The 26,506-nt window shown below is 52.3% G+C and overlaps 11 protein-coding genes across 11 annotated transcripts; 5 read left to right on the forward strand and 6 right to left on the reverse strand.

Annotated features, from left to right (window-relative positions):
• Nucleotides 1-235: 235 nt before the first annotated feature.
• On the reverse strand, nucleotides 236-1,773 carry CC77DRAFT_1100758 (NAD(P)-binding protein). The gene is made up of 2 exons (XM_018530088.1): nucleotides 1,416-1,773; nucleotides 236-1,350 (listed from the first exon to the last, which is right to left on the reverse strand). The coding sequence occupies exons 1-2, from the start codon at nucleotides 1,706-1,708 to the stop codon at nucleotides 450-452; spliced, it is 1,194 nt and encodes a 397-aa protein (XP_018378847.1). The 5' UTR covers nucleotides 1,709-1,773; the 3' UTR covers nucleotides 236-449.
• An 835-nt stretch (nucleotides 1,774-2,608) lies between these two features.
• CC77DRAFT_1036315 (hypothetical protein) lies at nucleotides 2,609-3,622 on the forward strand (the record flags this gene model as incomplete). Its single annotated transcript, XM_018527005.1, has 1 exon — nucleotides 2,609-3,622. One exon carries the CDS (start codon nucleotides 2,609-2,611, stop codon nucleotides 3,620-3,622), a length of 1,014 nt encoding a protein of 337 aa, XP_018378848.1.
• A 949-nt stretch (nucleotides 3,623-4,571) lies between these two features.
• CC77DRAFT_951019 (DUF1777-domain-containing protein) lies at nucleotides 4,572-4,787 on the forward strand (the record flags this gene model as incomplete). The annotated part of the gene is made up of 1 exon (XM_018535354.1): nucleotides 4,572-4,787. One exon carries the CDS (start codon nucleotides 4,572-4,574, stop codon nucleotides 4,785-4,787), a length of 216 nt encoding a protein of 71 aa, XP_018378849.1.
• Nucleotides 4,788-5,435: 648 nt separating this feature from the next.
• CC77DRAFT_950947 (glucosidase I) lies at nucleotides 5,436-8,003 on the forward strand (the record flags this gene model as incomplete). Its single annotated transcript, XM_018535349.1, has 3 exons — nucleotides 5,436-5,670; nucleotides 5,720-7,674; nucleotides 7,761-8,003. The coding sequence occupies 3 exons, from the start codon at nucleotides 5,436-5,438 to the stop codon at nucleotides 8,001-8,003; spliced, it is 2,433 nt and encodes an 810-aa protein (XP_018378850.1).
• Nucleotides 8,004-8,500: 497 nt separating this feature from the next.
• Nucleotides 8,501-9,703, reverse strand: CC77DRAFT_1085299 (hypothetical protein; the record flags this gene model as incomplete). The annotated part of the gene is made up of 1 exon (XM_018529415.1): nucleotides 8,501-9,703. One exon carries the CDS (start codon nucleotides 9,701-9,703, stop codon nucleotides 8,654-8,656), a length of 1,050 nt encoding a protein of 349 aa, XP_018378851.1. The 3' UTR covers nucleotides 8,501-8,653.
• Nucleotides 9,704-10,115: 412 nt separating this feature from the next.
• Nucleotides 10,116-13,591, reverse strand: CC77DRAFT_1100762 (hypothetical protein). Its single transcript, XM_018530089.1, has 7 exons — nucleotides 13,227-13,591; nucleotides 12,794-13,178; nucleotides 12,609-12,750; nucleotides 12,294-12,563; nucleotides 12,180-12,249; nucleotides 12,084-12,132; nucleotides 10,116-12,031 (listed from the first exon to the last, which is right to left on the reverse strand). Exons 1-7 carry the CDS (start codon nucleotides 13,390-13,392, stop codon nucleotides 10,162-10,164), a joined length of 2,952 nt encoding a protein of 983 aa, XP_018378852.1. The 5' UTR covers nucleotides 13,393-13,591; the 3' UTR covers nucleotides 10,116-10,161.
• Nucleotides 13,592-13,787: 196 nt separating this feature from the next.
• On the forward strand, nucleotides 13,788-15,212 carry CC77DRAFT_1026661 (hypothetical protein). Its single transcript, XM_018526304.1, has 3 exons — nucleotides 13,788-14,310; nucleotides 14,367-14,654; nucleotides 14,715-15,212. Exons 1-3 carry the CDS (start codon nucleotides 14,248-14,250, stop codon nucleotides 14,934-14,936), a joined length of 573 nt encoding a protein of 190 aa, XP_018378853.1. The 5' UTR covers nucleotides 13,788-14,247; the 3' UTR covers nucleotides 14,937-15,212.
• Nucleotides 15,213-17,168: 1,956 nt separating this feature from the next.
• CC77DRAFT_1085312 (mannan endo-1,6-alpha-mannosidase) lies at nucleotides 17,169-18,694 on the forward strand (the record flags this gene model as incomplete). Its single annotated transcript, XM_018529416.1, has 4 exons — nucleotides 17,169-17,259; nucleotides 17,311-18,011; nucleotides 18,070-18,268; nucleotides 18,348-18,694. The coding sequence occupies 4 exons, from the start codon at nucleotides 17,169-17,171 to the stop codon at nucleotides 18,692-18,694; spliced, it is 1,338 nt and encodes a 445-aa protein (XP_018378854.1).
• A 551-nt stretch (nucleotides 18,695-19,245) lies between these two features.
• CC77DRAFT_1067873 (hypothetical protein) lies at nucleotides 19,246-20,523 on the reverse strand (the record flags this gene model as incomplete). The annotated part of the gene is made up of 1 exon (XM_018529042.1): nucleotides 19,246-20,523. The coding sequence occupies one exon, from the start codon at nucleotides 20,521-20,523 to the stop codon at nucleotides 19,246-19,248; it is 1,278 nt and encodes a 425-aa protein (XP_018378855.1).
• A 526-nt stretch (nucleotides 20,524-21,049) lies between these two features.
• Nucleotides 21,050-22,211, reverse strand: CC77DRAFT_1067874 (family 17 glycoside hydrolase; the record flags this gene model as incomplete). Its single annotated transcript, XM_018529043.1, has 2 exons — nucleotides 21,050-21,379; nucleotides 21,441-22,211. 2 exons carry the CDS (start codon nucleotides 22,209-22,211, stop codon nucleotides 21,050-21,052), a joined length of 1,101 nt encoding a protein of 366 aa, XP_018378856.1.
• A 1,547-nt stretch (nucleotides 22,212-23,758) lies between these two features.
• CC77DRAFT_1067875 (hypothetical protein) lies at nucleotides 23,759-25,374 on the reverse strand (the record flags this gene model as incomplete). The annotated part of the gene is made up of 4 exons (XM_018529044.1): nucleotides 23,759-23,889; nucleotides 23,953-24,478; nucleotides 24,536-25,112; nucleotides 25,157-25,374. 4 exons carry the CDS (start codon nucleotides 25,372-25,374, stop codon nucleotides 23,759-23,761), a joined length of 1,452 nt encoding a protein of 483 aa, XP_018378857.1.
• Between the last annotated feature and the right edge of the window lie 1,132 nt (nucleotides 25,375-26,506).

A 26,506-nucleotide genomic window follows, 5' to 3' on the forward strand; every position in this document is an offset into this window, starting at 1 on the left:
GAGCCTTGAAAGCCTCTTGATCAATAGTACGAGTTCATCCGAAGGCGCGGACCACAGTGCCCTCAATCAGCTTTTTAAGAGCCAGTTCAGCTTCCTCTAGAGGCGTACAACTTGGAACGGCTCTCTTGACAAGACAACGCAAACTCGAAAGCCAAGGCTACCCGGAGCAATTCCAACCTGGAGTATCAGAACAAACTGATAAAGTTTCGATTTCACAAGTGTTCTTACTCACGATATGTCCTAGAGGTATTTTCGTACTTTCGCCTTAGCAGAGTAGCGAAGCACAAGTTAATGCCAGCTCCTAGCTCTTCTACTCGAGATAAGTCATACAGTCAGGAAGCTCAAGAAGCTCAATGAGTACAAGTACATGTAGATCTCGTAGAAGACATTCGCACGACGCGGTGCATTCTGGTGTACATTATCATTCCTTTCGCAATACATTACGTACGTCACATCAGCCCATGATCCATGGTCATACCAATCGATGCGTCACCCTCTCTTTGCACAATGTCCACGGCACCACTAACCTCGATGAAGTCTTCCAACTCTTCGCTCGTCGTCTTCAGCTTCTCCTTCACAGCCGTAACACCTTCGGAGCCCACTATGTGCCGTGCAGGTGGATTATCATGGCCACCGATTGCCGTCAGCGCATGCACGGTCTCCGCAATCAGATCACTCTTGACTCGCATCGGCAACGGCGCATACAAACTCGTGACGGTATCCGAACTTAACAGATCGCCCATTGTGGGTTCGGCGTCCAGATTCATATCCGATGCGATGCTTTCCTCCCCAGGGGACTTGGTGGCGTTCTCGTCGAATGAGGGATGAGCAGCGGGATTGTCGATGCGCTCAAGCTTGTCGAGCAGACCGGAAAAGATCTCGCGAGCTAGAGGCGCAGGGTTCTCGCCTTGCAGGTACTCGGACATGGGAGGTACAGAGGTTATACGATTTGTGAGAACGTTGACTTCCATGTTGGCTTGAACCAGAGACATCTTGACGTTGAAAGGAGCGATCTCGTAGGCGAGGCTGTCGCAGTATCCTTCAACTGCCCATTGCGATGAGCAATACATGCCCAAGCCAGGGGTTCCAAGATGGCCGGTAATTCCAGTTATGACAATGATATGTCCATTCTTTCGTTCGCGCATGATGGGTAGCACGGCTTTCATGATGTTCACGTTGGCGAAGAAGTTGATCTCGAAGATCTCATCCACTAGGCTCCTTGTCCGACTAGTCTGCGCGAGCTCTTCAACCGAACCGATCACGGCTTCACTTGCTGCGCACAACAAGACGTCGATGCGCCCAAACGCCTCTACCGCCTCGGCGACGGCTGCTTGGCATTGACCAACCACCCTGCACAACAACATCTGTTAGCAGCGCGACGGCGTTTGACTTTGATTGAATCATTGCATGCTCACCTGCTATCAAGTCCAACAACTCTCAAATGCTCTCGCCACCGATCCGTCGCCTTCACATCCTCGAGAAATGTACGAAAGTCTTCACTTTGGCCCTCTCTCTTCTCAAACTCAATCGGCATAACGCCCGCGACAACATAATCGCCATGCTCGAGCACCTGCCGTGCTAACGCGATTGCGATGGGCGATGCGCCTCTTGTGATGAACCAGACGCGAGGAGCATTGTGGGGCGGAAAGTGCGGTGACCTTGGTCGCGGTGGTTTCGTCGACGATGCCGGCTGCGCGTTACTCGTCATGTCGCGGGTAGACTTGTCTGTGTATACCTCATGGCGACCGGTGTGTGAACATGCTTCGCGATGGGGATGCGCGGTGCATCTCAAGTGGGGGCCTCCGCAATGACGCTAGCCCTGACCCCACCTTAGCGCGCACGAAAATGACATTGCAGTCACAACCACCATCTCGAGATTTGCCAAGACTTGGGGATAGTGTTGATTACCACGAACCAGCTCTAAGACTACGTTGAAGACTCACTTCTTGTATATCTTGGCTGTCTTTTGTCGTTTGCCTCAATCTTGTGGCACCAAAATTCAGTTCGCCTCCTTGGAACCTATCAAAGTTCTCTTTCACCTGCACTCCGGGTATGTCAACTCAAACATCATGCGCCCGCCATCTCCCAGCCTCTCCCCTTCCAATGTCTGGCTCGTCTTCTCGATCTCATCTAGCTTCGTTGATGAAAACCCATTCGTTCATTTGCAAACTTTCATCTTCAACTTACTCTCTATCCTACAAGCCAGTTACACGGTCTCATTCCGTTTTCAAACAATGGCTCCATCTACACGTATCCCATTTCATTTCATTGCCTTGCAAAAGCACCCAAAACCTACATCATGAATCTTCTTGGCTAGAATCCTGCCCAGGCGGCTAACTTCGAGCCAGACAGTCCAGTACGCCTCTACCCTCAACTGACCAGCCTTTCAGTTACCATCATCTCCATTGCCGAGTGTCAAAAAGACCCATATTGCCAAGGGATTCCAAAAGACGAGGTAGCCTTCTTCCGTGGGTTTGAAGACCGTCAAGCCCGTCACCAGCGTCAGGTCAAGGTCCGATCAGCCAACCGTCAGAGCTGGATCGAGTGTGACAACCGCAGCTACACCGGCCGTCGCAAGCGCGTCACTGAAATTCATCTTCCATTCCCGATGAGTAAGGCATTCTCGCTGGCGCAATACCAGCGCCATGCTGTGCATTTAATGTCCCGTGTTCTGAATGTCCGGACCAACGCCTCACCCTTCACACTTGTCCTCGACGATCTCAACCAGCGCTCCGATCTCTTTATTGCGGAGATAGTCAGGCGAGCCCTCTCACGCAATATAAATGTCGTCTTCGTCACGTTCGAGTCCAGACCTTCCATCGCTCCCATCCGCACAGTCCAAGGCTACGGTCTCACCGGCGAAGAGATCCTACGCGACCTCAGCAAAGCCATGTCCGACTGCAAGGAATCACTCGTTGTTGTTGACAACCTGTACGAGCTCATCAACAACAAGGGGATCGAGATGATTCGCCTTTTCGACCTTGTTGCCAACAAGTTCGCATCCACACTCGTTGGCGTGTTCCACACCGACATGCTCGACGCACCTCCAGAGTCTCCCTATGCGCCGCAGCCACTGGAACTCGTCAAATACATGGCTACCTCGATCATAACATGCAAGTCCTTTGCGCACTGTCTCGCCGCCAAGGCCGCCAAACAGCGCAGCTTGCCGGAACCTACGTGGGGTCTGCTCCAAGGCGCCGAAGGCATTGTCCAGTGTCTTGACGCCAACGACCGCCGCGGCATTGTCCTCGAGGCAGAGTTCCGACGCAAGTCTGGTCGTCCAGAGGGTGAGACGTACTTTCTGCGTGCGCCTCGGCACTCGGATTTCCACGCGCCTGTTCCCGGTATGCCTACTGGAACGTTGAAGACGGAGTACGTCGTTTTGCTTGAACAGGCACCTGGGTATGCCGATCAGGGTGTTGTTGACGCTGTGGATGCGGCGGGTCAGGAGGTCGAAAGTACGTTCAACCTGGGTCTTACTGAGAAACAGAAGCAGGCGAGGGAGGGTGTTGTACTGCCATACTTTGATGCGCAAAAGGGTGAGGGTGCTGGTGAGGGCGGCAGAATTCTATATGATATGGGCAGTGAGGACGACTTTGACGAAGAGGAAGATGAGATCTGAGTGCCGTTTGCGGGCATTGACTTCAAGATTCACTGGCGCTGGTCGCGGATTTGAGGTGGGATTTTGAGATACCCTGGACGTTTTGGCGATGGGAGAACGAAAGAGATCAGGTTAGCACTGATCATATGCGACGGAGCTTGATGAAGCTCTCAAGGCTCCTCATCTCCAGTAGGATGTTCGCTCGAGCGAACGGCTGCCTTCGCAGTAGAGCTGAGACATAGATGGAAACATTCAAAGCCCCATCACTTGCCCCTTCCCTGATGTCTATGGAGCGAAAAACTGGACTACGACATCATGTCTAAACCTTCGTATTGTGTGTGTGTTTCGTTATGAGCTTGGAGGTTGCGTATATACCCATGGTTAGGGTTTGAATGGTCAGCCTTGGCGTCCGTACTCACTCAGCGACATTCGCGACCTAATTCATTCCCTTTGCGCCAACATTTCCCGCACACCACACGCGCCGCCGCACACCATGACAGACAACGAGAGACCCCGAGCGACTTACAGCGATCCTTTCGAGCGCGACACCCGCCGCGCGCCCCGCGAAGCTCGCGACCGAGGCGGCACACCCACCGAGCGACGAGGCAACCGGTCGCGCAGCCCCCACGAGCGCGGCAGTCGACGCGACGCGCGCTACCGCTCAAGGTCGCCTTTCCGCAAAGATGAGCGTGACAGCGGAAGCAGGGGAGGACAAGGGCGAGGCCGTGGTCACGACCGCGGACGGGGCCGCGACGATAGGCGGGCTGGAGGCAGAGAAGGCCGAGACGAAGAGCGCCCATCCCACCGGGACAACCGCGACCGCTCACCCCCCAAAGGCCCTCGTAACCCCGGAAAACCCCCCGTCCACGGTTCCAACGCCGCACGCCCTCCTACCGGCCCTCGCTCCTCTGCCCCCAGCGCTATCAAGAAGGAAGAGGCCGAAGCCGACGAAGACAAGCCGGACGTTGAGATGGCAGACACACGACAGAAGCCTGACGACATGGACGACGACGAGTGGGAGATGCTGAAGGTCATGGGATTCGGAGGGTTCAAAAGCACAAAGAATACAAAGGTTCCGGGCAACGATAAGAATTTTGGGGTGAGAAAGGACAAGCAGTTGCAGGCTAGGCAGTATATGAACAGACAGGGTGGATTCAACAGGCCATTGAGTCCCAGTCGGATGTAGGCGAGGGATAGGGAAATCAAGGCACAGGATGACTATGATCACGGTCGCGTCACATGCGATGAAGGGTCCACAGGCACATTCGTGGGGGCATATGGGCGAGGGGGATAGTACTGGGACGATAGAACAGATCTGTCACTGTTTTCCTGGTGTATACCTCAGCAGGACGACGGTCGCATCGGTACATGCAGTATAAGGCGGGTTGGGATGCCATAGCACGACCTAAGTCCACCGCGGAGCAGCTCCTGGTAGGGCGCCTTTCCACCTCCTACAACCCTCATACACGTCTTCTTTAGTCTGACCATAACAGAAGGAGCTCGGTCTGCGAGCGAAGTAGCTGCATGCAGTAGCTATATCAGTTTGAAATCCTTGCAAGGACTCGAGCGGTAGCATGAGAAATACCACGATATCACGCAATCCCACACACCAGTCCTATAGCCTCCCCGTGATGCACTCGATGAATCTTCTACACGCATGCTGGGTGGACAGTTCGTCTTGTTGCGTATGCTTGACGGTGGAAACGATGGCCCAGAAAGGCGCCCCCCACATGAGCCAATCAGCGCGCCAATAACCCCCGACCTCCGCGAAATGTGTCCCGAACCTGCCCCCGCAAAGCTCCAGACAGCTCCAGCTTGGGCACCACACAACACCATGACGCGCGAATCTCGGCATGGCACCCTTTGGAAAGGGCTGACGTGCCTTTTCGCCCTCCAATTGCCTTTTGCAGGTGCGCAGGTCGCAGAGGTTGAGAAGGCAACCAATGCGAGCTTGCTCTGGGGACCCTACCGCCCCAACCTCTACTTTGGCGTCCGGCCACGCATACCAAAGAGTCTGATGGGCGGGTTGATGTGGACGCGGGTTGAGGATTACCAAAGCGTGCAGCACAGTAGGTTATCACCTCTGAACCTCAATGAACACCAATGCTGACCTGGCAGACTTCAGACACACTTGCGAACAGCACGAGCTCGATGGCTACGGTTGGGACGAATACGACGTACGCAGCGGCGGCCGACAAACTATCCACGATCCCGCCAACAAGATCGACATCACCACCGATTTCATCAAGTTTCCCGGTGGAGAGCACGGCGGTAGCTGGGGTGCGAGGATCAAGGGTACACCGCGAGAAGATGCTGGCCCCAACCTGCGAACGACCATCGTTTGGTACAACACGCTCGAGGGCTTCGGAAACTTGGAAGTCGCAGGTGCGGACCCATCCGAGCCTGGCATGGAGGGCGATGTGATTTTGAAGGGGCAGACTAAAGAACTGGGCGAGTTTGAGCTCACGGTCACGGATGGCAAGGGCAAGCACCCTGTTCATGAACACCCCAGCTACGACGAGAAGCCGTTGGATCGGACACTCGTGCACAGCGGACAGGTACCAGAGGAAGCCGTATGGCAAGTCAAGGCCATGATGTTCGCACACATGAAGGGCCAGATCGACGTCTTGGTCCCCAAGTACGGCGAGCAGAACCCACCACCGCCAGAGCAGGTCTACACAATCCAGCATCTACCCGGTAAGGGCAACATGCACCTGGTGCAGAAGGTCTTTGAAGGTGCCTTTGAGTTCGACGTCATCTTCTCGTCTGGGTCCGTGCCGGAGAAGATCACGTCGGAGCATCTTACGCAGCAGATCGATTCCGTCACGTCAGGCTTCTCGGCTCGCTTCACGGACATCTTCAAGCCTCAGCCACCTTTCGTAAAGGAACGCTACGAGGAATTTGGCAAGTCGCTATTTTCGAACCTCATTGGTGGCATCGGCTACTTCTTCGGTGACTCCCGTGTCGATCGATCCTACGACCCTGCGTACGAGGAAGATAGCGAAGGCTTTTGGGAGGAGGCTGCCGAAGCGCGAAGCAGGAACCAAGCCCAGCTCGAAGGACCGTCTGAGTTGTTTACCGCCATTCCATCGCGACCCTTCTTCCCCCGCGGTTTCCTGTGGGATGAGGGTTTCCATCTCCTCCCCGTCATCGACTGGGATGCCGATCTCACTCTCGATATCATCAAGAGTTGGTTCAGCCTCATGGACGAAGATGGCTGGATCGGTCGCGAACAGATTCTCGGCCCCGAGGCCCGCAGCAAAGTACCAGAGGAGTTTCAAGTCCAGTACCCTCACTATGCCAACCCACCAACACTGTTCATGGTCATCACGTCCTTCCTCGACAAACTAGACGCCATCAAGACCGACACCAGTAGCGAGAAGCTGCAACAAGAAAAGTCCTACTCGATGCAGCTCTCGAACCGCGAAGCCGCCCTTGAGTACCTCCGCTCGCTCTACCCCTTGCTCAAGCGCAACTACTTCTGGTACCGCAAGACCCAGGCCGGCGACATCAAGAGCTACGACCGCGAAGCCTTCTCCACCAAGGAAGGCTACCGTTGGCGCGGGCGCACACCTTCGCACATTCTCACCTCTGGTCTCGACGACTACCCTCGCGCGCAGCCACCACACCCTGGTGAGCTGCACGTCGACCTGATCAGCTGGATGGGCATGATGACGCGCGCAATCAAGCGCATTGCAATCTACCTCGACGAACAAGATGACGCGGCCGAGTTTGCGCGCTACGACGAAGCTATTGTCCGCAACATTGATGACTTGCACTGGAGTAAAAAGGACAAGGCGTACTGTGACGCCACCATTGATGACTATGAGGAACACTCGCTTGTTTGCCACAAGGGCTATATCTCGCTGTTTCCCTTTTTGACGGGCCTTGTGGATAAAGGGAGTGAGAAGCTGGGCCATGTGCTTGATTTGATCGAGGACGAGGAGGAGCTGTGGAGTCCGTTTGGTATTAGGAGTTTGAGCAAGAGCGATGAGTTTTATCATACGGCGGAGGATTACTGGCGGGGTCCGGTGTGGATGCCGATTAATTATTTGGCTGTCAAGCAGTTACTTGTAAGTTCTCTCTTTCTCTCTCTTCTTTACTGCCACTACCCCTTCTCGTGCTATTTCATTCTTACTAACCCTACGTCTCTCTCCAGAACGTCGCGACTCAATCCGGTCCCCACCGTGCTCGCGCAACCAAAATCTACACGGAACTTCGCAATAACTTGGTCAATACTGTTTATGAGAGTTGGAAGGAGACGGGCTTTGCGTGGGAACAATATAACCCCGAGACGGGTAAAGGGCAGCGCACGCAGCATTTTACGGGCTGGACGAGTTTGGTGGTCAAGATTATGGCTATGCCGGATCTGAGTGGTCAGAGCGGGCATGATGAACTCTAGGTTTGGAGAGGACATGTGCCGCATGCTATTAGCAAGCGTGAGAGAGCTGTAGGGCATACTCGCTGCGTTGCGGAGACTGTATGTATGGCTTACGTTTAGTATTGGGAGTTACGAACGCAATTCAAGAACAAGGTTGCTTGCCTGCGAGTATACGCTTTCGTGGGCGCAGGCGCTCGGCCGAACTTGAGTACAACTGCAGAGGCAAAGTATGTGAGTTGTCTGGGCCGTTTGGGTTGCGTCGCTACTGCACCAGCGCGCTACATCGATCAGGGTTGTTGCGGACCCGGCAGAGGTGGGTAGCTCTGAATTACTTCACTAGATAGGGTGGTAGTAAAAATGATTCTTTTCTATCTCCCTGCTCATGGAGCGCATGTTATCAGCAGGTTCAGAGGCTGCGGTGACGGATAGTTGATGAGCCACTCCCGTCTAGCGCATTATCATCGAGAGCAGACATATTAGGACCGTGATTGTATTCTTCGCTCAACCTTTGAAATCGCGTGTAGCACACTTGATATCTTGATACTAGATACAATAGGTTTCCTTCAACTTGAACTAGCCTCGAACATGACATCAGAGCCTATGGCCATCATCGGCATGAGCTATCGCCTCCCAGGCGCGGTGCCTCTGAGCCAGCTCGTCTTTAGGGGAGTTCAACGTCCATCCGATATACCATTGAGACCCTCCAATGCGGCAATCTGGGAACGAACGAGATCTTGGCACCACGGGAATGGGTTGCCGGATCTTGCCAGGGACATGTATCGCAGGTATTGTTCCCTTGGAAGCCACTCTGAGCATACAACGGGAAGCATTCCGTTCTTAGCGACGTGAGTGGCGAAGAAGATGCGCGAAGTTCTTCCGTTGCCATCTTGGAACGGATGGATGCTCACGTAGTAGAAACTGTCCCAAGCTGCTTTGAGCAAAGGGTGAATTCCGGAACCGTCTTCCCCAGCAACAACAAAGTCTGACCACCGTTTAAGATTTTGGCGCAGTTCCTGAGGATAGGGAAAGATGGCCTTGGGGTCTGAATGAACCTGGATTGGGAGGATGCGTAGCTCGCCAGCTTTGAAGTGGACTTTTGTGCCGAGAAAGAGGATGCGTGAGATTGTTCGTATGTCTTGGAGCAACTCTTCGGGCTTTGTTGCACGTTGAAGGTGTCTGCTGGACAATGCAGCTTGTGTCGCAACGATGTTGTTGCGTAACTCAAGGTACTGATCTGACTTTGCGGCATCACCTTGATCTAACCGCACCAACTCTTCCGCTGATGGTAGGCGAATTTTCATCGCCTCCTCGAATACGTGCTCGCTGTTTGGCATCACCTTTGGTATATCTTCCTCGATTCTTCTTGCGGTCGCTAACGAAAGAGAGTTGTTCTCGATCATGCAACTTTTCCAAGAGAAAATAGCAAGAACGTCGCTGCAAAGCCTTATATGATGTGGGCCAGTGTTCAAGGGACATCTCTTCTTACACCCTAGGTGGACCTTCTCGCCCAGATTGTCCAACCTGCGTAACTCTTCCTTCAATTTCTCTTGTGCCGCCATCCACGGCTCCTTGTTCCGGATGTTGTAGATCGAGTCCCAGACACTTCCAGACTCTGCAAGTCTCGTCCACTCTGGCCCATCTTTGACCAGGCTGTTGAATCGTCCGTAGTGTGTCTTGAGGAGTGCATTTCGTGCCGCGATGATTTCCTTCGTCCAGGGCATTCTTCTTGCTTCGTTCTTCACGGCGTTGAAGTGTTTTAGGGATTAGTGTAGGTGCAAAGGGATTTTAGGAGGTTACGAGTGTGTGCTTATGTTGTCTCAGCAGCTATGCATCCTTGGTACCTGCCTGCTATGCTTCCTTGGTACTTGCCACGCTTCCATGGTACTTCTTCACTTAGCCGAGAGGCTGGAGAGCCCCAGAACGTCATATGAGGACGAGCCAAAGTATAGGCAGACGTCTACAACGTCCATACAAGTGGCTTTTATCGACACCAGAGTACAAAATCTGCTGCAGGATATGCTGTTGACGCGCTGACGTTTGAAACCGCCTTGATTGTAGTCACCGCGATTGACTAACATCGATGGTAATAATCGCGTTCGATGCCTGGGTCCTTGCGATCCCTGAATATACTGACATTCCTCAATATAGAGCCTATAGTAGCCTAGAGCCGACACCGTAGCTACCGCAGCGGCCGCCTCTCTACATCCCACCCGCGTACACTTTGTCTATCACAATCTTCCCACACCATTCCCCACCATCCCGATTTCAGGTCGTCTTTTTCCACTGGCCTGAACGTGTTAGCGTCGGTCCACTCGTTCTCCTCCGCCCAAGTCACAAATCCATGGCCCCAATCACCATAGCACCCTAGCCCAGCGCCTATGGATGTCTGGCCCAGATGCGGAAACTGGCCGTGCAACGTCCACTCGCCAACGCTTCCGTCTTCAGTGTGAGAGCAAGCGAACACACGCACTCCCAGCACGCCGTACCAGCTGAAGACCTCGAGCACCGCACGCGCTTGCTCAAGCACTCGTACTGGCATCCATTTGATGCTGAAAAAGTGCTGCGGGCTGCGCGACGCGAGTGCGTCCTCGACCTCAGATACGGCGCAGTTGCAGAGAGGGTCATTTTGGTCTCCGCTGGCTACATGCGTATGGAAGGCGATGAACTGCTGCTTTCCGTTCTTACGGCGCGCAATCTGGAGCAGGTCTTGGCCCACCGGCTTGGGTGAGGAGGGAAGAGACGGCACGAGCGCGGTGAGCAGAGGGCCTACAAGTTCGCTGCTCACAGTCGGGTCGCATTGGTGCAGTCCCACGCACACGATGTCAGGGCTTCCACTCTGCTGGCCGTAGATGGCTACGGTGGTCCTGTCGTCGGGTGTGGGCTTCACGACCACGGCTTGATCATGGCCCCAGCCCATCACGTCGCCCACGAGCACCGATGCGTCCTGTTCCGCTTCGAGCTCAAGGTCGAAGTCCGCAGTTACGAGGTTGGCGTTGCCGGCATCGTCAAAGTCGATCTTCGCTAGATTCACCCACTCACTGTCCTCCTTAGGCCCGGCGCGCGCCAGCAAAATACTCTGTCTGGAGGCACCGGCACCTTGAAACGGCTTGACAAAGCCGTAGGGTGCCTTGGGTAGAGACAGCGTCCTTTGCACCAAGTTGTCGCTCAGTACTCCAACCAGTACTTGATTCTCGGACTGCGAGACGGCGACAATCTCTCCCCCGGCGATGAAGTTACCGGTAACGAAGCGAGTCAGGTTGAGCATAAAGTTCGCTGGGACGCTGCTTAGGATGGTCGCGTGTCTGGCCATTGAAGCACGCACCGCCCAGGAATGCTTTGGTGAGAAGGTAGCATAGGTGCCATCGGAAAACCCATTGGGGCCTGGTTCCGATGAATATTCCGTCTGCGTCATCTCGATATTCCCGCTCCCATCGGCCATCGCTGCGTAGGTGAATCCGATGATGCCAGTCCTCCCGCCGGATCGCATCCAATGCAGGACCTCTCTGCTCGGCGCGATGTCCTGATCGATGAGCCTGTTACGAATGGTGAATGTCGATTGGGTCTTGTCCGCAAACTTGACTTCAGCAGGGGTCCAAAAGTTGATGCAGCAGCCCTCACTGGTGCTGCCGTCGAGATCTTGGATCTGGATGAAACCGCCGGATAGCAACCCGTCAATCGAGATCTGCATCGGAAATTGGCCATTCACCACGAAGTCAGCAGCCTTTATGGTGTTGCCATAGTCCACATCGCCTGGCGATTGAGTTTTTCGAGCGCCGTAGTTAGAATGGTCGCTCAGGTCCTTACGAACCGTGCATTGGCTTTCCGTGACGTTGTCATGCAAAGCCATCCACAGCGGAGCGGGATTGTGCTTGTCGTATCCGCTCCATCCGCTGTTCTTCCAGTCCTGGGGTTCGATAGCGGTCATTGGCTGGGGCATGAGTTGCATGGCCTTGAACCAGCTCTTGTTCTTTTCCCAATTCTCGATCTGCTTGTCGCCTTTATATCCGACACGGAACACCTCGGCGGTTGACTCCTTCAAGCAATACATGCTGTTATCGTTAGCAATTTGCGCGGCTTGCAAGAGATGCGCACGACGCCTACCATCGAGCGCGGTTCACCGAGGCTTGTGGCTCCATGAATTGTTTGTCACCTTAAGACTCGTCAGCTAGGTCTTGAGTCTATTTAACATCCTCTCACCATATTCGATCCACTGGTCTCCGAGCTCATTGCGAACCAAGAGGCCGGTAGCGCTGTCATCGTCGTGCATCTGTTCCCATCAGCTTAGCCCAAAAACGAGGGCCATTTACTAACGTATCGACATTGAAAGTCCCAGACTGCATGGTCTCGTGCAGCGTGCCACCCCATAGACACATAATTCGGGTTGTGGAAGGCCCGCCGAGGAGCCCGGAGATGCCCTGAGCTGAACAGGTCCGTAAGGAAATGGGCTGCGAAAGCCTCGTGGACGTAAGCCGTGCGAAGCATCTTCATCTTTGCCTCATCTGAGGGCTCGTCGCGTGCCTTTCGAGCTATCTGGAGGGCGCTAGTATGACCGACACAGTACGCCATGACCGCGTAATCACCCTTGTCCAGTTAGCTCGCAACTCCAAGGCACTCGAGTGCACTTACAAAGTGGTCGATGTTTGTGTAAGCGATCCAGGCATACACCGATGAAGCTTTGGTGAAGCCTGTCTGTGTCATTTTCGTATATTCATCGTCGGTTGGGATATGGCAATGTCCGTGGTCGTGGCTGTAGGACATGTGCTCATGACTGAGATGGTTAGAAAGAGCAGTGATAGCGATTGGCTACATACTATGCTGTGGCTGTGTTGTCTCCAGCTTTCGTGGCGGCATTGAGCGCATCGTGCTCGGAAGTAATGAGCTCTCTGACTCCCTTCAAGTAACCGTCCGTGTCTCGTAACATGCTCTGGACCGCCGACTCGAAGCGGGCAAGAGGCTCTTTGGACGATTCCGGATGTATGAGGGTTCCAAAGCCGTGAGCGTTCGAGATGGGAAAGTACGCCTCGTAGCCTTCCTTGTTCGTGTAAAAGTCGCCCGCAATCGCAATGATGTTACTGAAATTCAAGTCGACGTCCCCTTCTTTAGTATTCACAGTCACCAGAGCCTCTTCATTTGGTAGCTTATCTTCATGGATACTAAACAGTTCCACGAAGCGAGCTGTCTCTTCGTGTTCAGCAGCTACACAGTCATTATCATATACAAATTGAATAAGCAGGTGTATCATACCTTCTAGCCAATATCCTCGAAAAGGCTTTTTGTTCGGAACATGACTGTTGACTGTATACTCGCAGTCTTCGCCTGCAATCTTTGGTGGGTTAAGGTATCCAAGCTCTTGGAGTTTCTGCTGGAGAGCTTCGCTGGAGCTTTCCGCAGCTGTGGGTGTGGCTGCCATACTTGCCGCCTTGTCAAAAGAGTTGATCTTCGTACCACCTCACGAGCTGTAAAGTCGAGCCGAAGCAGAACTTATACAAAACGCTCCTCATGCTGAGGGTACTGAATGGCTTTTTCCAGCTAGGCGACCATATCTTTCGAGCTGTATGGCATATGCCAGTGCAGATGCATCGCTAGCGTGTTCACATCGTAGTTGTGAGTTCTGTCCACGCAACTTGAGGCCTAGACTGTTGTCGACGAACCTAAAAGAATAACACCATCCTAAAAGAGGTCGCCAAACTGCCGACAGCTGTCAGCCTCACCTGCGTGGCTTGCGCGACTAAGGGAATCGAGCGGCCTAATCGAGGAAGGGGTACGGGCCGCAACCTAATTCAGCTTCCCCTCCCATCGCTCAGCCCCGTACATGGACGCAGCTTCCATACCCGATGAGCTTCAAACCAGAACTGTCCATGGAGATCCGTCTAGAGCCCCAAGTGTTTGCGCGACCAGGCGAAGCGAGTGGCTTAAGCGAGGGCCGAATACGGGCCGCACCCTGATTCAGCTTGCGCCCGCATCGCTCAGCTCCGTACAAAGACGCCGCTTCCATCTTCGATAATTTCTAAGCCAGATCTGTCTTTGGAGATCTGTCTAGAGCCCTAATTGCTTGCACGATAGAGCCGAGGAACGAGAGCCCAGATGGGGCTGATGGTTGAAGGCGGGCAGATGATTGCCCGACCCTTCGTGCTGCACCTACAACTGTGTATATATGTAAGTGTATCCTGTCGGCAATGCTTGTGGATAAGCTTTGCAGCAAAACTCATACTTGTACACCTTAAATCGCATCACACATACAGACACATCAATTCTTTTCCAAGACATGGCAATCGAACTTCAAACCACTATTGCTACGAGCAAGGAGCGAACTTTGGGCCGGCAGAAGGTATGTTTGCGAATTAGTGGAACTCTTGGTTATCTTTATATCTAAATCCTCCAAAGGCACAGAATGATGCGAGCTCCGACAGTGTTAAGCCGACGGAGGTATTCAAGAAGTACTTTGGTGGCATCTGGGTGAAGATCATTAACAAAACCCAATTCCACCTTAGCTATGTACCCGGCGACCTGGACTACGGGGAGATGATCAATGGCCCGCCCGACGCCGATGCATGGAGCACCGGAGGTTTCGGCATTGGAGGCAATACATTCCTCGGTGTGGGTGTGAGACCGAAGGGTGGAATACAGATGCGCTTGAAGCTGGATGATGGTCACAATTTTGACTTTACCCTCGTAAGCTTGAACTCTCGACGCTTATAGCTGAGCGATCGACATGCTGAGAATCAACTATAGGGACTCTCATCGGCACTGGTGGGTAACTACAATGCGGCTTTGGTCAAAGGCCACGACCGGGGCGCTGCCGTCAGGGCGCTGAACGCAGCTGGTGGTGATATCTCATCTGACAAGTACGAGGGAGTCATGGGCGATATCAAGCATACGAAGACTCAGTTCACTATCAAGGTAGTCACCGCGCCCGGCTACGAGATGATTTTGGCGATCTCCCAGGACGAGTGAAGTCTCGGCATTCCGCAGCGGTGTGTCCTAGTGTGTACAACCACGTCAGAGTTGTGTACGACCTCTGCGTACTGCGAGGATGTTTGGAGGATTTTGGTTAACATGACGCAAGGATGCCCTAGTAGATTGCGCAAGATGTCAGATGTTGTTCTCATTACTGTACTGGAAAGACAGTTTCCAGAGCTGCGGAGTTTGGGTGTTTTGGGAGTGCAAGTACAAGTATAGTAAGGCATTTACTACTAATTCGCTTAGGTGCAAGTAGTCCGATTAAGGGTCATCACCATGCTTACGTCTCTCGTGTCTCCTTCTCGCTTCCACATTAACGCATTGATGTCCAAGATTTGGGAACTTCTATGTTTCGCTATATTGTCTTCCTATTCTTCCCTTGAGAGACTTCGCTATGTCCCTGCCTGCCTCTTTGGCCCCTAGGGTTGCCCGCACCAGGAAACCCCACGAAGTCCCGCCCAGTGACATTGAACCTTTCTTCTGCAGTCGCTAGCATCAGTGGCCATGCTGCGTAAGTCAATTACACGGCTGCATGTACGTTCCAAGATACTTCCATGCACCATCGACGAAACTAAGGTCTGTCCGGATTCGTCATCGATGTTGGTGTCGTTGGTGACGTTAGCTTTGTCAGTGAGACTCCCGCTGTGTCCGCCACCATGAAACGTCAAGGTTATCCCACCATCTCTGTCGTTTAGGTTCCTACCACTCTCAAGTACGCCGTTACTAACAGCGCATCGCAATGTCAGGCCACAATTGGCTGAGTCCCAGAGGCCGATGCAAGCATCACTGACTGGTTGGAGCAACGTCTTATTGCATATCAAGTCCAAGAATCTTAGAATTTTGGAGGTGCAAGACGAGGCGACAGCAGTGAAAGTAGTATAGAGCACCTCGATCAGATCAGTTCTGCCAAGACTGCAACAGAAGCAGTCAACGCCATCGGACGCGCAGTGCTCGGCGAATCGAGCAAACTGAAAGTCAGTCTGGTAGACATTATCCTGCCTTACACACTCCGGAGTCATACAAATTTATCTCACTAGTGAAGGTGGGACTATGCAACTGGATCGTGATAGATTTTGCTGCTTACGTCTCCCTCCTTTTGATTCGAAAGTCTCGGAGTATCGAAGAGCCCATCGGTCTAGTAGTAGGTGGGTCGAAGTTGGTACCAGCCAAGCTACAAGAAGCTTTGTCGAAGCCTGTTTGAGAAGCCTTGATTTAGCTAGGTATCTGCGTAGTCTCCCTCACCTATCATGTAGCTTCCTGCATTAGCATCACATATCATAGAGTAAAGACAAAGAATATCTGCACGCTGAACAAAGCGTTCGCACAGAGTCACTACAATCGAGATTCAGATCTATTACCATGCACTCAGAAATCATGACTATCAATCCATCTTATAAGCTTACGTCGTGTTGCCAAGTCGCCAGCCTATTTTATCGCCTGTTACCTCCGCATTGGGGACGGAAGTTGACTTTTCGATGTGAATTGCTATTTCAAGATCCATATGCGGATAGAGCGAAGGTATCACGCAACTTAGAGAATGCGTTACTATCACTTCATCAAATGCACCAAAGATTCGTATTACGTTATTCAAACAATCGAGTGTTGGGATGACATCAAGAGGATAGAAGAAACGATTGAAAAGACTTCCGAAGAACCACTTGAGGATCTCTACGATGATATCCCCAGATGTACAGACAACAAGAACCTGTTCTCGATCAAGTGCGAGCTTCAAGGCTGTTACATGGATGATGCATTCACAAAGGAATTGTAGGTCGCGGTTCAGTCTTGTGCGCGTTATTGAGTGCGCGCGCGCCTTGCTGGTGTTGCGAGGCCATTCGGTTGGCCGCCTGCACCGCTCGGTAGGCTGCACTGCCCAGTTGGATGCCTTACTCGGGTGGCTGCATGTAGAGGTTTCGTATAGGCTCTGCCGCTTTTATTGGAAGCGTTGCTCGGTTGGATGGTAATGTTATATAGACTTCCCCTTGTTCCCGCTTTTCGTGCCATGCCCTGTTCTGCTCCTGATCTTCGCTTCTTCTTGTTGTCAACCTTGGAAAGTGGCACACCCGACCAGAACAGAGGCTCCATCGCAGAAGTCCGATCAGCCTTCTAAGGTGCGTGGTGCTAGGGGGTCCCACGTCAATTCATCGGCTCCAGCCTAGCGCTTGATCCTAGTCGCATCCTGCGAACGGTCGCAAACGACGCTACTCTAGCTTCTGAGTCGACAACATGAAGCTTCGATACGCCCTGGGGGTAATCTATGCCTCGACTTTGTCGCTTTCAGGCGTATGCGCCATTGAGCTGGACGTCGATTCACCAGGTAGGTATCTGGACTAACTATGGCTCCTCCGGATAGCGCTGATATTCATAGATTCGATCAAGAATGCTGCAAAAGCACTCTCGACGAACCTACGGAAGTATTACACTGGCGACAGGCTAGGCGACGTCCCTGGCAATCTTCCAGATCCGTATTATTGGTGGGAATGCGGTGCTATGTTCAACGCGTTCATCGATTACTGGTATTATACTGGAGACGACCAATACAATGCTATTACAGAGCAAGCGCTGCAGCATCAGATTGGGGACTACAACGCTTTTATGCCGCCAAATCAGACTAGAACCCTTGGAAACGACGATCAAGCATTTTGGGGCATGGCCGCCATGTCAGCCGCTGAGAATAGATTACCTGACGTCAAAGACGGACCTTCATGGCTCTCTCTCGCTCAAGCCGTGTTCCAAACTCAGCATAATCGATGGGATACAGAGAAATGCGGTGGCGGGTTCAAGTGGCAGATCTTTTTCACGAATCCCGGATACACCTATAAGAACACGATCTCTAATGGATGCTTCTTCAATATCGCTGCACGTCTATATAAGTATCTTGGAAACGATACGTACTCTGATTGGGCCGAAAAGACTTGGGAGTGGGAGCAGTCCATCGGACTCATAAGCTCAGATTTCCATTTCTTCGATGGCACCGGCGACGCTGAGAACTGCACTTCTATCAAGAAAATTCAATGGACCTACAATGCCGGCGTGCACATCTCTGGTGCTGCTGCGATGTGGAATGTTGTACGTATACGACAGCTTTGGCTTACTGAAAAGGCGCACGTCTGCTAACATGAATCAGACTCAAAATCAGCTATGGAAAGATAGGGTTCAAGGCATCCTCAATGGACTTGACGTCTTCTTCAAGGATGGTGTCATGACGGAAGTCGCATGTGAGAACAATGGCATGTGCAACCTCGACCAGCGTTCCTTTAAAGCATATCTCGCCCGCTGGTTAGGATACACGGCCATCGTCGCGCCATGGACGCGCGAGCAGGCCAGTTGCGACTATACTCAATGCACGTAAAACATATGCTGATGTCGTATCTTCACATTCACAGATCGACCCATTGCTTAAAGCCTCAGCAAAGGCGGCTGCAGCACAGTGTAATGCTGGTGCAGACCAGGTGTCGTGCGGTCTCCGATGGACGAAAAATGGCATAAATGACGGCAGTTTTGGTGCCGGTGAACAGATGGCTGCGTTGGAAATAGTCCAGGCACTGCTTTATCCCACTGTGGATGGTCCGGCTACTACTGAAAGAGGTGGTATTTCGCAGAGCAATCCAAACGCTGGAATCGAGGCGCCTAACGACGATGGTTCTATTCATTTCGATTCTATCAGTACTAGAGATCGGGTTGGCGCAAGTGTCTTGACTGTTCTTGTGGTGGGTGGTTCGCTTGTCGGTGCTTGGTGGATGGTTTCGTAGTTAGTATGCATGCTCAGTGACGGCTCGCTCTACTACGATGTACGTACAGCGAACGCAGTATGAATCAAATCGCGAGGGGAACTAGCAATAGCGACGCTATCGACTTGCTAAAAGAAACTTTGAACTGCTTCACGCTGTGGAGTGCACCATAGCTAACCCGCGATGCTGTATAGGCATGTGAGTGCCTTCGCCGTCACACCTTGGTCTCTCGCATCGTAAATGCACGGCTACGGGAGGACCATAGCCAACATAACTCGTAGTTGACTCGCAAGTGTGTAGCCTTCTCGAGTAATGTGTGGATCAGATTGTGGAACAAAGTAGCGTGTAGGTTCCCTATGGGCGGCATAGAAATTGGTGACTGCGAGAGTTAGTGCACGAGTTCATACCGATTTTAGAACTATAGAAAAAACAAAAGAGTTATACAAGGCTTCTGTAATACAGTTTCGACACCTTGAAAGTCAAAAAGCAATATGCATCGTTCTCTTCTCATGTCATCGTTATATTCCAGTACCAAGTGAAGTGAAGGTAGGCAGCTCACCACAATATTCCCTCTAACCAAAAGCCATCCCAGGAGCAGACAAGGACACAGGGTCAATCAAAGGCTCGTACTCTCTCCGCCTTGTCTGAAACGTATGTACAGGGTCATGTATGCTTCTCGTCCACCTTGCAGGAGCTTCACCATCTTCTGTGTCTGTAGTTTCACGTTCCAATCCGTCGCATCGAAATCCCTGCCGTCGCAATTTGCTTTGGGTGCGATGCACGATCTCTTCGTCCATGGCTATGGTATTCAACAACGCTATTTCGCGTGCTTGTCGAGCTTGGAGAAGCATGCGATCAGTCATGCGGACGAAGTCGCGGCGCTCGCCAAGGTAGGGCCGTAGCAGTTCGTCGACCCGGTATGAAATCATGAACTCGTTGAGCTTATCATAGACGTCACCGTATCGAATGGGCCAGGGAGCACATCTCTGCTCCGCCGCATTTCGTAGGTCATTCTGTTCCCATTCTCTTTGCATAAGATATGATGTCATGTCTGCAGCGATGGCGAAGGCCCTGCGCCTATACGGGAGTTGCGCAAGAAACGGGTGGTTCCAGAGCGGATGATGAGGAGACGCTGCATCTGGACAGGCAGATGTCATAGCGAGATACATGGCCCTGGCGTTCGGATGGAGGTCGGCGACAACTGGGTCGTTCCATGCCTCACGTTGTTGTGACGGTACGTCTGGTCTGATAAGTAGTGTGGTGAAACAACTAGCCCTGTCATCGATCGAGAGGCCTGCTAGGCTCGGTAAGTTCCATGCCGGCTGCGGAGGTTGTGTGATGTATTGCATCATAGTGAAGGGGATGTTCAAATGACTTGTGGGATTCGTGATCGGTTGTACCGTGACAGGCTGAGTGCTACGTTCGTCGTCTCGAGGTACGTGTTGATCGGCGGACTCGGCCGTCGTCATCGTGCTGGGACCAGCGACCGTAGGACCACTCGACACTGTTTGAGGTTCCGCATGAGATGGTAGAGGAAGAGTGGCCGAGGATGAATCTGTTGCTCTATTCCTGGGGTGGGAGTGTTGACCGCTAGTATCGATAGCGTGTGGATTACTTGCATGTGCAGCAATCGAATGCTCTTGCGATTCCGCCCAACAAGCTTCATATCCTTCTGGGGCTCGTCCTTGTGCTAACTCGGGAAGAATCGTGTTAAATTGGCCGGGGTGAGTTTGCTCCTGTTCAGTTGTACAAGGACCATCGGGCGTAGGTGAGGCCGCATTTGGGGACCGCGACAGCTGCGCGCTCTGATCAGTCACTGGAGGACCTTCTGGATCTTGTTGTGACTGCATCCTGGACCAAGCAACTTCCAATACCTCAGTGCTGTTTTTGAGTGAATGTTCCGGGCGGTAAAGAGAGCTCGTAGTGCCCTCCTCTGTACGCCGCCGTGAGACGCAGTTGCCTGTATGGCTGAAGCTGGAACTGCGACAGCAAGTAAGCGAAAGATGAATATGACGTGATATCGATAGAGGTGAAGGTGAATAACTCTCGTCGTAGAGTAGCGATGTAAGCGTCGGGCAATGCAGCTTGGGGATGTTGTGTTGATGGCGCGGAAAGAGGTGCAGGTGGTTCTGAGAACCTGCCACATGTCGAGGTAGGCGCCGTCGCATCGCGCATCCCACTCTTGCAACGGCAAGGAAGGTTCAATTTACGTAGTAGCATCCTACTCCATCTGCGTTGGACCAGGTAAAGAAGGAGATTGGCAACGGCACAGATGCACAGACTCAAAGATTAAACATGTATATCTATAAAACTGTAATCAAACTAGTAAGGAAGAATTTGAACAAATTGTCCGGATACTTAAGACAGCTGTGAGATCTACAAAGCCCAAGCGGCAAGAGCACCGAGCATAGATATTGCCATAGCGATTGAGTTGATCGACGACACGGAAGTAAAGGTCCCTGCACCAGTCGCAGTAGCATTGTTAACGGCTGATACAACGTCGATGGGAGCAGGGAATGAAGAGTTCGCGCTACCTGCAGGGCAGGTGAGGTTCCAGCGAGGAGTGGTGCTTAGATCGTCGGTGACGGCGAACTTGACTTCGTTCGCTGGATTGGCGTCGCGAAGGGTATACCAAAAGACATTTTCTCTACCGAAGAGCCGGCAACCGATTTCTCGCCAATATGTAGCAGCATTGTCAACAGTAGACTACAGAAAGGTTACCAAGTTAGTACATGTCTTCCATGTGTCTTGTGTAGTCACAACTCACCTCAGCATTAGCCCACTCTGGGCCACTGTATGGCCAACCAGTTTCGGTGATCCAAACGTCTTTGTCGCGAACAGCACGCTCTGTGGCAGTCAAGGCGCCATTAAAAATAGCAGCTGCATTCTCAATGCTGTTGTCGACAGGGTCCACATAGAAGGGAAAGATGTTGACGGAAACGAAATCGACCTCATCAACAACAGCGGCGTTGGAGCTGTTCACCCAGGCGTCCCAGGCGTCGACGTGAGTATAAGGCTTGTCTGCGAGCGCCGTATTGTTCAAACGCGCGCGAGCCTCCCTGATGAAGCGCACGATAGTATCCGGTCCGTTTCCGATTCCGGCGTCATTCCTCTCGCCAGATTTTGAGGCTCGATAGAGGTCCTCGCTACCAACAGAGATACCCACGACCAGATCCGCCAGATCCGAGCCATGCTCTTCGAGTGCTGCTTCAAGCGCATTGAGTTCGTTGTCAATGCTGTCGGTCCCCGAAGCCCAGATGCCTAGAAGAAGGCTTGTGTTCGTCGCAACTGCAGCCGATAATGCAGTGATTGGTGTATCCTGGGTCTCCCATTGGACATTGGAATACAAGCGGATGGTGTTAATTCCCTCAGGTGCACCTTCCAAATTCTGCGCAGTCCTGAATTCACGCTCGAAGTCTTCCTGTGTCTTAGGATTACCCTGGTCATCGGAGGCGCCAGAGTTAAAACCCACGATAGGACTTTGAGCAGCTGCACAGCTCAATGATGCTGCGATGCTGAGTGCTGATGAAATACGCATGTTTGCAAAGAGTGAAATATAGTTGGTGACAGGCGGGAAAGTAGAAGAGAAGAACGTGTATCAGAGTCAATATTGTGCCACGACAGCTGTTTAATTAGGAACAGTAGAGATTACTTATTGCCATGTTTGTCTACGATGGGTGCCAAGCATTGCATGAGATATGGACCGCATCTCGGAGGTATTCGCGGATATTTGTGGTAGTTGTTAGTGATTCAATTGGACCTTTGCGACCTGGTCTATCTAGGCAAAGCTCCGTGCCAACTCGCTAGGAAACTTTAACGTTCGCGTACTGCCGCACTGAAATTCGCGTCACTACGACTTGTAGCAGGATGTGGGGTGTGTGTATATGTGGGGAGGCAGTGGGGTTTAGTCCGGCGGTGCGGAGATGAACCATTGAGAAGCGATCAAGATCTCGTATTGATGCACAGAATGATGTCTCGGGTGCCCAAGGCACGTGACCGTGATTGACAAGAGCAGAACAAATCCTCTCATCTTAGAAATGGTCCAATACTGAATCTCGCAGAGCTGAGTTGGGCATCGTGATAGTTCCGTAGAGCAGATCTTGTGATTACTCATCCAGGCACTTGCGGCAGCACTCCAGCATCGGGCCGGTCATCTTTGATTCCGACTCCGCACATCGTCTCAGCGGTGGTTGCAGCATATCATCTTGCTTGGTATCAAATGCGACCCTAGGGGATGGCCATATTCGTTTTCTTGGCAATAGCGTTGGAGAGTTCCGTCCCGCGTTTCTACTTGATGTCAGTTGTATCGTTTTTTAATCTCTCGATCGGTACGTCTTGGCTGGGCGTATCGGATGCCCCTACGTTTCTATGGGCTGCAACGCTGACGGGGGATGTGGCAATCTGAGCTCACCAAGACGTAGGAAAGAATGACTCGAGTGCTCTGCTCAAGGTTTTGAGCTCACCAATGTTGCATCGATCGCACGAAATAGCTGCCCACCATGGCATCATCGTGATAGTACTGAATTGCTTTGAACAGGGTCGCGTTCCTGATATTGACATATCAGTCACTGGTAGCAGAGAATTTGTCCGTGTTGATGTCGAGCAACCTGATCGCGTGCCGTATCGCACACGCGGATGTCGCTTCTGTATGCCTTGTGATCGCCGCCCTTGGTATCATAGTCGCACATCTATTGATGCTCGTCAGTGAGGATTGATCTCTCCTTCAAAGAACGTCGGTGATATCAATGTAACAAAAACTTCTCGGTTTGAGACCTTAAGCGTGGGTTGCTTCCAGAGTGAAGCGATGCAGATTTGGGATAACGGTATGGCTCCAGCTTGCCATGAGGCGCGCAACGGTCTGGAGCGGAAAGCTCGCGTCCATCAAGCTACCTGGGTATGACAATGCAACCGTGAAGGATTTCGACGAACAGATATGTCCCATCTTGCTTTTCTATGGTTTCGCAACAAGCATTGAGTTCGTGGTTTGGTGTTCTAGTCAGGAACACCAACGATAACTACAAATGTCGCCCGAAGCCGCCCCACCATCCTTACGTCATCGATCTTCGCTCAGACCCGTGCGTGTGCTCATGCATCCAACATACCCTTCTTCGCCTTGACTCTGCGCAATAGTGTCTTCCATCCCATATAGCCATGTCCGCCCTTCTCCACTCCGTCTACCAATCTCGCTTTTGCTTCCGTGTACCATACCCACCAGACTGATTAATGGCACACCATGTTAGCCTAACCGCCAGAAGGACCTGCATCGGAATTGCACTTACTGGTCAAGACCACTGCGGTCAATGGAATTGCAATAACCCACATCAACCAAAAGTCGCGCGACACCGTGAGGCGATACGGTCGTTCATCCTGAAGTTTCATGAACTGGCTTCCGAAGATCGAAGCGACTGTGCCTAGCGGCATGAACACAAGCGTCATCACCGCAATAGTCTTCATACTCTGATTCTCCGACTGCATCAACTTGCTGTCACCCTGCGTGACGATGTTGAATGACATCTCGATGATGTTCGAGAGCCTCGCATTCAGACTCGCAAGCCGTCGCTGCGTCGACTCAAACAGGGTCTTTCTGTATTTGAGTGCCTGCCGAGTATGACTTTGCGGCATCTCTGGACTTTCACCTGTCGCTACCTTGTGATGGCTATAAAGATCATTCAGGGTAGCCAAGGCTGCTTCGCAATTCTCACGCAGATACAATGTATGTTTCGTGAGGGTGTGCAGCTCCGTGAAGAAGTGTTTCGGCAATTCCTCAGCTGCTTTCCCCGGTTTACTTGCGATTCCTGAAATTTGCTAACGGAACATTAGCATGAATGGTATTACGTGGTAGACAGGAGGGGTTCGATATACCGTTTCCAAGGGTCCAAACGTGTCAGCTATGGCCCAGGCAGTCCAATCCAGGATCTTGTACATCTCCTCGAACACAATCTCCAGCAATACATACGGATCGTTGAGCAATTCATCGCACGTGGTTGACGCTGTAAGTGCTCGGATTCTATCATGCAGCGTGCTAGGGGCGCCAAAACATACCAGCTCTACTCTGGCTTTGACTGGTATAGCGGCCAAGGTATCATCACTATCTGATGTCGACGTTCGCACTGGCTTTGGCAATGTCGTTGATGGCTTTCTGATTCTCAGCACAATACCTGGCTTCAACCAGGTGAAGTGTGTTCGACTCGGAGGCTGTACCGTCTTCCGACCTTCAGCTGCTTCGGCCGGCGCGTTCGTGTTCTCGGGTATAGCAAGCGTATTGCACAAGAGGTGAAACCATATGCACATCGAGCCATCCAGATCTTCTCGTGCAGCAAATGACTGCGAAACAGCTCGTAAGCTCTCATCCACGAATGCGCTTGGAATACTGCATGTGTCGAACAGCTCAATCAGTGCTTCAGTTGTCCCTGGTGCAGGCGTATCCCGGGGTGCAAAGCTAACACTGTCAGCATCTACGTTGTGGCTAACGGACATCCTCACATCACACGGACAGCTCCCTCACTTTCCGACTCGAGCTCTTGCACAGACTTCAGATCACACTTATCAACACCTTGAGCGGCATTTTCGCGCCATTCGAACAGGTCCAGTGTTATGCCAGTACTCGTCCTACCCCGCTGGGTCGCCGCGAATAACGAAGCTCTTCTTTCAAATTCGTCCAAAGGCTTGCGATCGGCAGTCAAACCTCTGAAAGAGCTCATGTTTCGGCGTGGTCCTATTGAAGGTGGTTTGCTGAATTGAGCGTGCGAACAGTCGGTCTGTGAGGATGGTTGGGAAGATGTCGCACGCTCATATTACAGCGATACTGTACCGGTAGCGACAGCTCGCAGGCTCGAAAGCCATCGCTCAACTCGAGCACTATCCAAGGCGACTGCTGCCTCGTCTTCCCTAGTCACCAAAAAAGGTCGAGTCCAGCGCCACAAGTTTCGACCATAGCCGTGTACCATGTCAGGCGGAATTTTGGCTCGAAAATTCGGGCCATGAGACCACAGGCCAGCGGTTCAGTGCTTGGCATTTTCCAGCTTCGGCCAGAAGTGGACATGCAATTTCGAGAGCTGAGAGAAAAAGTCCGAGCGGACCTATCGGGATGAGCCGTCAGGGTTACGCTTAATTGGTGGCGCAAGGCTGAAAATGCCAAGGTGGCAGCTGGCAAACATCGAACCCCTCCAAGTGGTACTGTACACGAGGTCGCGACCGATCTGTCGCATCCGTCCAGCACCAGAAGAGCATTCACTCCACTACGCCGGGTGTATCCGCGCGTCAATCCTGTGGCTTATCGATATCACCCCTTCAAGTACGAGTTACGAAGTGGTGTGGACGCGGCTTTATGTTGACACAGCTAAACTCCTAAGAGAGCTGTCCATACCAGCTTGCATCAATGCCGACGGCAAAAGGCGCACAGTCGTAGCGCTCTCTATTCGCTTCATACTGTCACATGGAGAATCATTCTGCATGGCGTAGGCATGAAAGTCTCGCCGAACAATCTTAAACGACTAGGGTAGCCGAAGATGTAGAACTACTGGATGCGCACACTGCAGCAACGCTGCCAAGGTCAATACGTTGCAGATATCATGCCAAAACGGCCCCCAACGGTTCCTTTCGTCGCATGGTACTGGATGTTACATCGTCGTGGTCTCGACCCTTTCAATTCGTACCTTGCCCTACAGAGCCTGTCTCGAACGCCACAATGCCTCGATGGGAAGAGTGGAGTGATCAGGCAATACGAAGCGACCAATAGAAACACCCTCTGCGCGGGCTGAAGTCGAGGGTACACCCAAAAGCAAGTGTTGTAGATATCTGCGCATTCGAACGGGCGCTACACCCTCGTACTAA

Source organism: Alternaria alternata (genome assembly GCF_001642055.1).
Source record: "Alternaria alternata strain SRC1lrK2f unplaced genomic scaffold CC77scaffold_43, whole genome shotgun sequence".
NCBI classification, from domain to species: domain Eukaryota; kingdom Fungi; phylum Ascomycota; class Dothideomycetes; order Pleosporales; family Pleosporaceae; genus Alternaria; species Alternaria alternata.